At 44.0% G+C, this 11,988-nt stretch overlaps 1 protein-coding gene across 1 annotated transcript in view; it reads left to right on the forward strand.

Moving 5' to 3' along the window:
• Positions 1-11,988, forward strand: part of LOC132983151 (atrial natriuretic peptide receptor 1-like) — a 50,818-nt gene that overhangs the window by 1,169 nt on the left and 37,661 nt on the right. The window contains exon 2 of the mRNA XM_061049384.1: positions 2,343-3,150. Coding sequence (XP_060905367.1) covers positions 2,379-3,150 — 772 coding nt within the window. The 5' untranslated portion in view covers positions 2,343-2,378. The remainder of the gene's footprint in view (positions 1-2,342; positions 3,151-11,988) is intronic.

Here is an 11,988-nt window from a genome sequence, read left to right on the forward strand (position 1 = left end):
AGTTTTCAGAGTCCTATCTTCAGTTTGTTTACATCGTCAGGACAGCCGGCTGACTCCTCCCCTCGTGTATAAAAGTTGTTTAATTGAGGGACTAGAGAAAAGAAGAATAACATACTGTACTCACTGCTTAACTGTGTTTCTAGATCACGCTCATTTCAGGTAAATTTACATGCAGTGTGAAGATACGAGCATAATAAAGATCGCTAGCATTAGCATGCTAACACAACAATGCAGCGCGAGTTGTTTTGGTTTCATGCTGGAGCTCAAGGGCGACATCTGCTGGATCAAAAAAATCACATATAAAGCCTTTAATTACTTAAAGTAAAAAGTCGAAATGTCGGGAATAAAGTTCAAAGTTCAAATACATTTGCGAGAATAAGGTTGAAACATCGAGAATAAAGTTGAAATCTAATTTTGAGAATAAAGTCGATGTGTCGAGGATGACTTTTGTTTTTGACTTTATTCTTAACATTTCAACTTTTTTTCTTGAAGTCAGTCATGAAAAAAATCTTCCTCCTCTCATTATTTATTTCTCATGCCTGGCCCATCCTCTTCTGTGTGTGTAGCCATAAAAGGACCTGCATCCATATATGTTCTTTCACTCATAACTATTTAAATAACGACTCAATTTTGGATGTTTTCTTGAGGTCTCAACCTATTTATGTATTTATTTCATAATGCTGATTTCTGTGGGTTTTTTGGGGGGGTCTTTTTCTTTTTCATGGGAAAACCACTGTTCTATTCCTGAAATAACAAGATAAATAAGTCGAGGGCTTGGAAAAAAACCAAAACAAATGCAGTCTTTTTACAGGGAAATGAATGTCTGCACACTTATGTACGGAAGCCCTAAGTGGACATCTATGAACACATTTTATTTAACTCTGTTTTCCGTGATAAGGAGTCAATTTCAGTTGTTTTCCTTGAGACTTCATCCTGGTTTAGTAATACTGGTCCATAATTTATTTTAGCTGTTGTCTCGAGATCTATAGAGACTAAATCTGTATCAGTGAAAACCTCTAGACTTCATATGTGAAAGCAAAAACATTTGAACAAAACATCAATGTCCTCACTTTCACAACAGTGGAAACCTCTTCAGTGCTTAACAATTCAGATAAATATGAACTCGAGGACCGCTTTGTTTTTAGATTTATTGCAGATGCGTCATGTTTTACTTTGATAGCAGGGGTTAATAGTTACCCTGCAGATCAACACAGTCACTACTATTACTCATAAATGGCTCGTAAACACAATGTGTGCCACTCGACTCTACTGTACTCGAAATACTGCCACATCATTAATTAACTCAAATTGTTGAACGGTCTTTAAAGGAACAATCTGTAAGAAATGTAGAGAATTAAATTATACCATTTTCTAATAAGCTCCACGAGCAGAAACGTGCTCAAACTAGGATCAATATTGGAGATGCTTTTGAAAAATGGAGAGAGGTTTTAAACACTAGGGGGTCAGAGTTGCATATTGCTCCTTTAATTTACCACAATAAGTTTTATGGAGTCACCATTTTGCTGATGAGACTCTTATTTGACACTTTTTTTTTTCATTGAATTCAGTTAGGCAGTCATAACATTTCAGGTCAAGATTATTTTTCGAAGTCATGAAGATAATTTGGTTCTTTTGATGTAGTTTGAGCGAGACATATTAAAGGTTATTAAAGTTAAAAATACAGAACTGCATGCACAAAACATTTCTACACCTCTGTGCCAGTGGAAAGCAAAGTGAGAGTTAATTAAAGTGACCTTTTGGTTGAACTCAAAATGTATTTTCTCACTGCTAAAATCCCTGCAGCAGACTCTTGTTTGATGCTGGTCTGCCAGTCCACTTGCTGATAACTTATTTGCCACCTTGAGGTATATGGTATAGATAACAGACAATACAAAGAAGTTATCAGGCTGTCAACATATCTGGGTTTGCCTTAAAAACGCCTTTAAATCAGTCATTGCTCATTTTTATGACAGGATGACAATGTGCTTCCCCCTGTCTGAGATGTTCCTGAGGTTAGGCTGCTCTTGACAAAACACTTATCACTTCAAAATGCAAACAATGTTCTTTCTGGATAATGTGGGCAGCATTACTGTCCTCTATCATCCAGCTTCGGGGAGTTTTTCTCCCAGGCCCCCAAGGCCACTCAGGAATGAAACGACCTATTATTACAAATTATTACAGTGAATTCAACCGAGACCGTCCAAAGCAGGTCTCGGAGTCCTGACTTTGTTATTGGTTTTTAAGTTGATGGAGGAAGTACGCTTCATTGTTCCTGCTAGATAAAAACAAGACTTCATTTATGCTGCATGTTTTGTTAATGTCTCCCTTGTGTGTATCCGCAGTTAACGGGATAAATAATTCAGCCGCGGTGGAAGTGGATGACCTGCTGCGAGAGGATGGCTTGTTGGAAAGATGGCACCACTCTCCTGCTGGTTCTGCTCCTGCTCGTCCTGCGTCCGGTCAGCGGTCGGTTGCCTCGGCACCGGAGCTTAAGGAAAGCTCGAGGGCATCATGAACACCGGCCGCAACAAAACATCACACTGGCTGTCATCTTACCGCAGAGCAACACAGATTATCCTTGGGCTTGGCCTCGCATCGGCCCCGCCTTGGAGAGGGCCGTCAGGAACGTCAACGCCGACCCCACCCTGCTCCCTGACCACCAACTCGTCTACGCCTTCAAAAACAGCGAGAACAAAAACGGCATCTGCTCCGAGTCCATCGCCCCGCTCATGGCCGTGGACCTGAAATTCGCCTACGACCCCTGGGCGTTCATCGGACCCGGCTGCTCCTACACCGCCTCCCCCGTCGGCCTCTTCACCACCCACTGGGATGTTCCCATGGTGACGGCAGGCGCCCCGGCTGTGGCCTTTTACGGCGGTGTCTACCCGTCCATCACCAACACAGGCCCCACCCACAAGAAGCTCGGGAAGTTCGCCCTGCGAATCTGCGAGCACTTTGGGTGGCGGGAGCACGTGATGCTCATGTTCAACGACAACAAGGAGGATGATCGGCCGTGTTACTTTGCAGTGGAGGGTTTGTTCACGGAGCTGAAGAGCATCAACATTTCCCTCGTCGACAGAGTGTTTGAAGAGAACAAGCCGCCCATCAACTACTCCCAAATCCTCTCCGACGTCCAGAACGACGGCCGAGGTGAGTCCAACACCACCAGCTACATGTTGGTTCATGTGAAACGTGAATTGTTGATTTGGATTTTTTTCATTGGGGCATAAAAAGATGAGAAAGTAGAGGCTTTCACAGGTCCACTCGGTTGCTTTGTACATGAGACAAGACTTGTGAACAGGCTGATTTTAAGAAGGAAATTTTGTTATTTTCAAACATAAGTCTAATTTGGAAGTAACATTCGGTGTATATTTGATTGTGCTCATTCAAGTGCTTCTGTGAGAACACAGACGTTTTCTGCCCGAGAATAAACGTCAGGTGGAAACAGGCCGTAATGAAGCCATTTCAAAAGTTTTAGTACCTCTTTGTTTGTTAATTAGACCCCAAAACATAAAGGTAATATGTCCTTGATTTTAAAGGTCACATCTTCTGCAAAATTCACTTCACCATGTTCCTCTAACTCTAACATGTGTCTCTAGTCCGAAAAGTCCATCCTCTCCATCTTCTGCCTGCTCCACTTTTCAGAAAATGTGTGCTCAAACAGGCCGTTTGGAGATTTTCCCTTCATGACATCATAAAGGGCAGTAGCCCCTCCCCCAGGTGGGTGACACTCCCACAGCTAGGTGTTTGTTCTGCCCTCTGAGTCTGCCTTCTCACCGTAAACAATAGGACATGGCGCGAGAAAGACAGAGTACACCCAAGCCCTTCCAGAGAGGGGGCGTGGTCAGACACAGCTCATTTACATATTTAAAGGTACAGACACAGAAACAGTCTGTTCTGAGCAGGGCTGAAATAGAGGGGTTTATAGACATGATCAAATACAGGATCAGAGTGGATTTAGAACAAGAAACTTCACACACATGTTTTGAGGAGCTCTGAGACTTATTTACACTGAAGAAGAGGAGGAGGATATGTCACCTTTAAAGTACCAGGGTTTCTGTTTGAGTCTGATCAGGTGTGGCAGGTTTCTGCTGCATCATGGCAGGTGTCATGCTTGTAATTAATAAGACGTCTGACTTGTTATAGGAGGAAAGACACAGGTTGGAATAATGCAATTAACACTGGCTCGGTTCCATTAGGTTCCAGGAAGCCTTTTTTTATTTAACTAGCCAGCTCTGATCACGAAAGGAAAATATGTTTCTTGGATGCAGACACAGAGTGAGCTGCAGGGAAAATGCCTTATATAGCTTGTTTTGTATTTTTGCATCGTAAGTCTTGATTGAAGGTGACGTTGATGGGAAACATGGTCCGAGAGAGAGTCAGGCGATATGCACTAAAGACTCTGGGATGTTGTAGTTAATGTAATAGGTATATGACTTAAATCTGTGATTCGGTTCATCCATTATCTATATATCGCTTTGCCCGTTTCCGGTCGCAGAGGGCTGTCGATCCCAGGTGTTACACCCTGGACTGGTCTCCAGCCAATCACAGAGCTGACATATAGAGACAGACAACCAGACACACTCACATTCACACCTACAGACAATTTAGAGTCTCCAGTTAACCTAACGAGCATGTGTTTGAACTGTGGGAGGAAGACGGAGAACCAGGAGAGAACCCACACATGAACGAGGAGAACATGCAGACTCCTCACAGAGAGACTCCTGACAGACGGGGATTCAAACCAGGAACCTCCTCACAGAGAGACTCCAGTCAGACGGGGATTCAAACCAGGAACCTCCTCACTGAGAGACTCCTGACAGACGGGGATTCAAACCAGGAACCTCCTCACAGAGAGACTCCAGTCAGACGGGGATTCAAACCAGGAACCTCCTCACAGAGAGACTCCTGACAGACGGGGATTCAAACCAGGAACCTCCTCCCAGAGAGACTCCCGTCAGACGGGGATTCAAACCAGGAACCTCCTCACAGAGAGACTCCTGACAGACGGGGATTCAAACCAGGAACCTCCTCCCAGAGAGACTCCCGTCAGACGGGGATTCAAACCAGGAACCTCCTCACAGAGAGACTCCCGTCAGACGGGGATTCAAACCAGGAACCTCCTTACTGTGAGGCGACAGCGCTTACTATTGCACCAACATGCAGCCCTGATTTGATTCAGCGGAAAACAAAACCTTATGAGCTCACCTAAATGCACTGTGACAAATTTATACCTGAAACGAAAACACAATTTATTAATTTGTCCAGTTAAATTGATTTTTTTTTTTTCACAAAATAGTTTGCATTAAAGGTGCACTATGTAGATTTTGTAGTGAAATTTGAAAGTTAGAGAGGTGAAACAGTGTTCCAGGCACTCTGAGGACAGTTTGTGTGTAGAGTTATTCACATATACGACCAAATCTGTACATTTCTCCAACTTTCACATTTCTCTTCCAAAACCCTGTAGTGCACCTTTAAGAATCAGAAACACTGAGACGATAAGAGGAGAGTGTTCAGCTGCATGAATTGGATTGAAAGCTGTGAGGAGAACTTTGGACAACTCCTTGATCTTACACAAAAGCTTCGTATTGAAAATCTATCTGATGTTTGATTGCTGTGTTCATATGTCAATAGAAATAATCTCCCCCCTCCTCCCCCCCTTCGGTTCTTCTTTAAAGTGTTTTATACTTTTTAATCAATATGTTAAAGTTGAGAGCACTTAAGAATGACTGCTGTATGTTCTGTACTCGAGCCAATCAATGGCCTGCATTTATGACAGAATACTCCTTTAAAGGCGCTTATTGACACGGGAAAATCCACTGCCTGGAAATGGAGTGAATTTGTCCGATTCATCTCGGCCTCTCAGGGTTTCAGGTCTCGAGTAAATCAAGAGAGGGAAAAACTTTCTTCAGATCCAAACTGTGTGTGTGAAAAGACACCTGTCTGTCTGTGTGTCTGTCTGTGTGTCTGTGTGTCTGTGTGTCTGTCTGTCTGTGTCTGTCTGTCTGTCTGTCTGTCTGTCTGTGTGTCTGTCTGTGTGTCTGTCTGTCTGTGTGTCTGTCTGTGTGTCTGTCTGTCTGTCTGTGTGTCTGTCTGTGTGTCTGTCTGTGTGTCTGTCTGTCTGTGTGTCTGTCTGTGTGTCTGTCTGTGTGTCTGTGTGTCTGTCTGTCTGTCTGTGTCTGTCTCTCTGTCTGTGTGTCTGTCTGTCTGTCTGTCTGTCTGTCTGTGTGTCTGTCTGTCTGTCTGTCTGTGTGTCTGTGTGTCTGTCTGTGTGTCTGTCTGTCTGTGTGTCTGTGTGTCTGTGTGTCTGTCTGTCTGTGTCTGTCTGTCTGTCTGTCTGTCTGTCTGTCTGTGTGTCTGTCTGTGTGTCTGTGTGTCTGTGTGTCTGTGTGTCTGTCTGTCTGTCTGTCTGTCTGTGTGTCTGTCTGTGTGTCTGTCTGTGTGTCTGTCTGTGTGTCTGTGTGTCTGTCTGTCTGTCTGTCTGTGTGCCTGTCTGTGTGTCTGTCTGTCTGTGTGTCTGTGTGTCTGTCTGTCTGTCTGTCTGTGTGTCTGTCTGTCTGTCTGTCTGTCTGTGTGTCTGTCTGTCTGTCTGTCTGTCTGTGTGTCTGTCTGTCTGTCTGTGTGTCTGTCTGTGTGTCTGTCTGTCTGTCTGTGTGTCTGTGTGTCTGTCTGTCTGTCTGTCTGTCTGTCTGTCTGTGTGTCTGTGTGTCTGTCTGTCTGTCTGTCTGTCTGTCTGTGTGTCTGTCTGTGTGTCTGTGTGTCTGTGTGTCTGTCTGTCTGTCTGTGTGTCTGTCTGTGTGTCTGTGTGTCTGTGTGTCTGTCTGTCTGTCTGTGTGTCTGTGTGTCTGTCTGTCTGTCTGTCTGTCTGTCTGTCTGTGTGTCTGTCTGTGTGTCTGTGTGTCTGTGTGTCTGTCTGTGTGTCTGTCTGTCTGTGTGTCTGTGTGTGTGTCTGTCTGTCTGTCTGTCTGTGTGTCTGTCTGTCTGTCTGTCTGTCTGTGTGTCTGTCTGTGTGTCTGTGTGTCTGTCTGTCTGTCTGTCTGTCTGTCTGTCTGTGTGTCTGTCTGTCTGTCTGTCTGTCTGTCTGTCTGTCTGTCTGTCTGTGTGTCTGTGTGTCTGTCTGTCTGTCTGTCTGTCTGTCTGTCTGTGTGTCTGTGTGTCTGTCTGTCTGTCTGTCTGTCTGTGTGTCTGTCTGTCTGTCTGTCTGTCTGTCTGTCTGTGTGTCTGTCTGTCTGTCTGTCTGTCTGTCCCCCGTTGATAACAGTGATAATTATAATAAGAGAGTGACAGAATGAGAACACAGCAGGAGATGAAGAGTTGAAGAGCACAGAGACGTAATCAGCTTGAAATAAAGCCTCAGATACCGTTCATTACCTCCATCCAATCACAGCTTCTACGCTCATCAGGGGAGGAAAACAAATATGAAGCGAGGCAGAGAGTGCAGTCAGATAAATCCAAACGAAGCGGAGTCTCTCTGTGGACCTTTTTGCAAAACACACAAAAGCTAAAGGTGTATTTATTTTGAGTCTTTGGGGCCTTGAAGAATTAAAGGAAGAATGTGAGACTTTTTGATCCAGTAGGTGTCGCCCTTGAGCCCCAGCATGAAACCAAAACAAACTGCTGTTTGGCCACACCTCCTCCATACTGAAGCCTCCGCTCTCCTCCAGAGACACACCTCCAACCCCCTCTCTCTATTCGAGTTTGCATTAAGGAGTTTAGCGGCTAACAAAATCGTCCTTTGCTCGAGCTGCGATCACCTGTGTCCTGCATTGTTGTGTTAGCATGCTAATGTTAGCGCTCTTTAGTTAGCTCGTAGCTTCACATTGTTGTGTTAGCATGCTAATGTTAGCGCTCTTTAGTTAGCTCGTAGCTTCACATTGTTGTGTTAGCATGCTAATGTTAGCGCTCTTCAGTTAGCTCGTAGCTTCACATTTCATGTAAACTGACACAGAATGAGCGTGATCTAAAAACTCTTCCTAACATCCAAATAATCAGTGAGTATGTTCTTCTTCTTCTCTCTAGTTCTTGACTAAAACAGCTTTTATACACAAGGGGAGGAGCCGGCCGTCCCGTCCATGTAAACACGGCTCTGACAACAACACAGCCAGCGGGACTCGAGCTTCTCCCTCATTGTAGACAGTCATGACTCAGAGACACATTTACACAGGACAGACTTTATGATTTATTGATGTGGAACATGTTGAACAGTCTTCCTTCAAAACAAAGATGAGAATTTAACATCCTTGGTAAAATAATAACAACAAAACAAAAAAAGGCGGAGCCACACGAGATGTGAGGTCAGAAAGAAATAAACAAGGTTTGTTCAGTTTCTGGAAAGCCAGCGTTTATGAGGTTACAACCCAAATCACTCACTGTGTCACTCTTTATGGGATCTATATACTGTAGTACATGTTCCAGCTTTTTATCTTGTCTTATATTATTATATGAGGACACACACACACACACACACACACACACACACACACAGCATGGCCGAGTCGTCCCTGTCAGCAGAGAGCTCAGCGTGTATTTGAGCCGCAGATATTCTGAGCTCATGTGAACACAGTTTTACAAACCGTCCGGCCGCTCATGGTCACGGCTTCTTGACTATCTCTCTGCCATCTCTCCTGGGTGATTTGTGCCTCGTTCGCCCGGAGAGCGAGCCGGGCAGCACGCCTTGTTAACCCCCCACATTAGCTGCTGATCGGTGCTGCAGGGCCTCGTCATCGAGCAGCAGCAGCAGCAGCAGAAATGTGAGCCCGATCGATGCTTCCACAGGCCAGACAGCAGCTGAGCTCTGTAAGTGTCTCTGCTCTGAGGACGCAGCGGAAAGTCTGCATCAGTGAGTGATGAAGCAGATGTCCACAAGCGATGAGGAAAACACACGGTAGCAGCAACAAAGGTCTTCACAAAATCAACTCTAGATCGCCTCTAATCTGCACGGAACAATATCGTCAGGGTAAAACTGTCCAAATCCACTCATCCGACTCAATTTATCCAAATTAATTTAATTATAATTCAACAAAGTCCCTCTCAGGATAACTACTTGATGACTTCAGAAAACCAACTGACTCATTTATCTTGGAGAAACTTAAATATGAAATCAAAAGAACAACTGGTAAGTTTAAAGACTCCTTAGAAACTCTGCAGAAGAAAAAATGCGTCACAAGATCTGGCTTCAAGCCCTGATAAAGCTGCAGACGAGTTCTGATAAGAAGAGATAAAATGAAATGACGGAAAATAAACTGAAGCAGTGGACGATTTGGAAGCTGAAGTAATGACAACAAAAGCACAAAAGAGTGAAATGTGGGGAAGGGTCACAGTGAAATGAATCAGCAACTACTTTTGTACTGTGAAGTCTGTGGCAAAACTAAAAGGTTAAATATTATTTTCTGCTTTCCTTATAGCTGCTTTCACACCTGCAGAAAAGCTCCTGATGTTTTCAGTCTGAGCGTCATGTGATCACAAACATCTGAATGTTTCTCTCTTCACTCAGAGTTTCTCCTCCAGCCTCCTCGTATTTATTCTGCAGAAAGTCAGAGTGAGCTGATGTGAGAACACAGCAGGATATAATCAGGAGAATTCACCTGGAGCCAGTGGGAGGGGCCAGTGGGAGGGGGTGGTGACCTTTATTCCCTGTGATCGCTGCACGACCATAGACTGTCTGCACGCCACCTCTACCATCTCCGTGCTCTAATCAACCTGCTGCTGCATGTTTCCTGTTCTCCAGGATGTTCTTCTCCACTCTTTAGTTCACATTGAGATTCTCTTCAACTACACATATTCTCATTATAGCATTTTATGCTATAATGAGAGGCCTCAGGAGGACCCCCCCCCCCCCCTCCTGTCTCACAGGGTCTCCCACTGTGAGGTGCATGTGTGAACAACCAGGTCAGAAGGATTTCAAACAAGCACAAACAAACAGCCGCTCTCCTGTTCGGTTCCCACAGCGGCATTAAACCTCCCCGACAGGACATTTATTAACAGAGGTCAAGAACCTGCCGCCTAATATGGAAACAGTGGGCCTATCAGATCTGTAGGTATTTCCTGCCAAACACACTCAGGCTAATTTTACCTTGTGGTGTGGAGAGAGAGAGAGAGCAGCTCTACGTCTCTGTTTTCTGATGGGAAATATCAATAAATCTAAAGTTTGAGGACGTCTGTGCTCGTGGATGAAGAGGCTGCACACACAGACTGAGTGTGATCTCTGTGACTCATCAGTTCTGCTTTTTATCAGTAGTGTTTATGTTGGTGTAGTAACGTGAGAGCTGAATTTATGACGGGTTAATATTAAACCTTGTGATCAGACAGCTTTGAGGTGTTATATGACTTTTTTCTTTACTCAAGAGTTGCTGCTTGTTGCGAATGTTTCGATGGTAGTAAATATTTTCTAGTGTTTGGAGGCTTTCCAAAAGACGAATCCAGCGACACACTGGAAGTTGAGAAGCCGCCAGTACTGCAGCGGCGTCTCCTTTTGACAGCTGCAGGTTTGAACGCGGGCTGTACTAAACCGTGAACATTTTTCCAACATTTAACACAACTTTCTTTTTAACTTGACCTTTCACAATAATGTTAAGGACTTCAGGAAAAACCTGTGGAGTTGAAAAGTTGGTTTATTGCGTTAAATCGTCAGTGAAAATCCTTAAAACTAGAGCTGATAATTTCACCGATATTAGCATATCCTGTGACTTTTGGTATCGGCTAACTTTAAAGCAGATATTACTCGATTTATTCACCAGTCAAATAACATTTCATTGGAGCGTCATTGTATTACATTAGCAGTTCTCTTTCACCAGCAGAGGGCGCTACATGGATTACAACAAACATCATCACTCTGCAGGGTGTTAAATGGTGATGCACGTACATGCTCAGTTACTTTGCAGTTGCTTGTCCATCTTGTCTTCATTATAAATCTTTTCCACAAGTGTTTAATAACTGCATTTGAGGCATTGACACAATACATGTATAAATCTAAATCTATCTCTACAGACCGAAGAAAGATCTAAGAAAAATATCAAAAAGACAAAGCATACAAGATCCCTACACCAAGAAGCTCCAGTTAGAAGGATTTATTGATCAGTGACGTTTCAGCCATCATGGGGCAACGCAAACTTTCCACCGGCGCACCAATAAAGAAACATTTGTCTCCACCTGAGCGGTTTGTCAGAGTGAGGCTTTGTTTTTATAGAAGGGAACCAATACCGAGTTCACTTATAATATAATAATGATGGTGTTTTCTGTACTCATTTTACCTGCATAATTTATTTGTATATGTCAGTATTAAGCAGCAACCTCCGATGTTGAAAAATGAAGCAGATGCTGAAGTGTAAAATCCTGCAGTTCCTCAAGTGTCCACTAGAGTCTGGCTGCAGAAACACAGGAAGTCACATACACACCCATTCTAAAAAGCCTGTTTTTATAGCAGAGATTAACATGTTTACAGCCTGGTTCAAAAAACCAAATAGGTGTGATTAGCTCATGTCTGGATGGACACACACTGTACGGGGGGTGAATGTTTTGATGACTCATCAGTTTTGATTTGATGAAGGATAAGAGTTATTCACAATAAGGCATGTAGCTGACCTGATTGACAGGTGGGCGCGGTGTAACGGTTTGTCAGGAGGTTTAAAACCCGCCTCAGCTCCAGCTCTCAGCCTGTCGTTAGGTTGACTGAAAGTTAGACTGAGACAGCATTTCCAGCATGGAGACCGCCATCGATGGGACTCCAGCGCCCCCTGCAGGAACAGACGGGGGACGTAACTTAGGCTTCAAACATTCAGATTTACAGACTATGCTTTATAAATAGAAAGAAACGATGTAGTGACCAGGTGGAAAGTTCTGGGGGCTTTTTTTTTTTTCCATCCTGAAAGCACAGAACCTGATCCATATTCAGACTGGTTTGTGTCTCATTAATGCGGAGCCATATGTTCCAGACACACCAAGAGCTGACAGGGAGGGGGAAAACAGTGAAACCAGACAAACACACACACA

Source organism: Labrus mixtus, chromosome 11 (genome assembly GCF_963584025.1).
Source record: "Labrus mixtus chromosome 11, fLabMix1.1, whole genome shotgun sequence".
Taxonomy (NCBI): domain Eukaryota; kingdom Metazoa; phylum Chordata; class Actinopteri; order Labriformes; family Labridae; genus Labrus; species Labrus mixtus.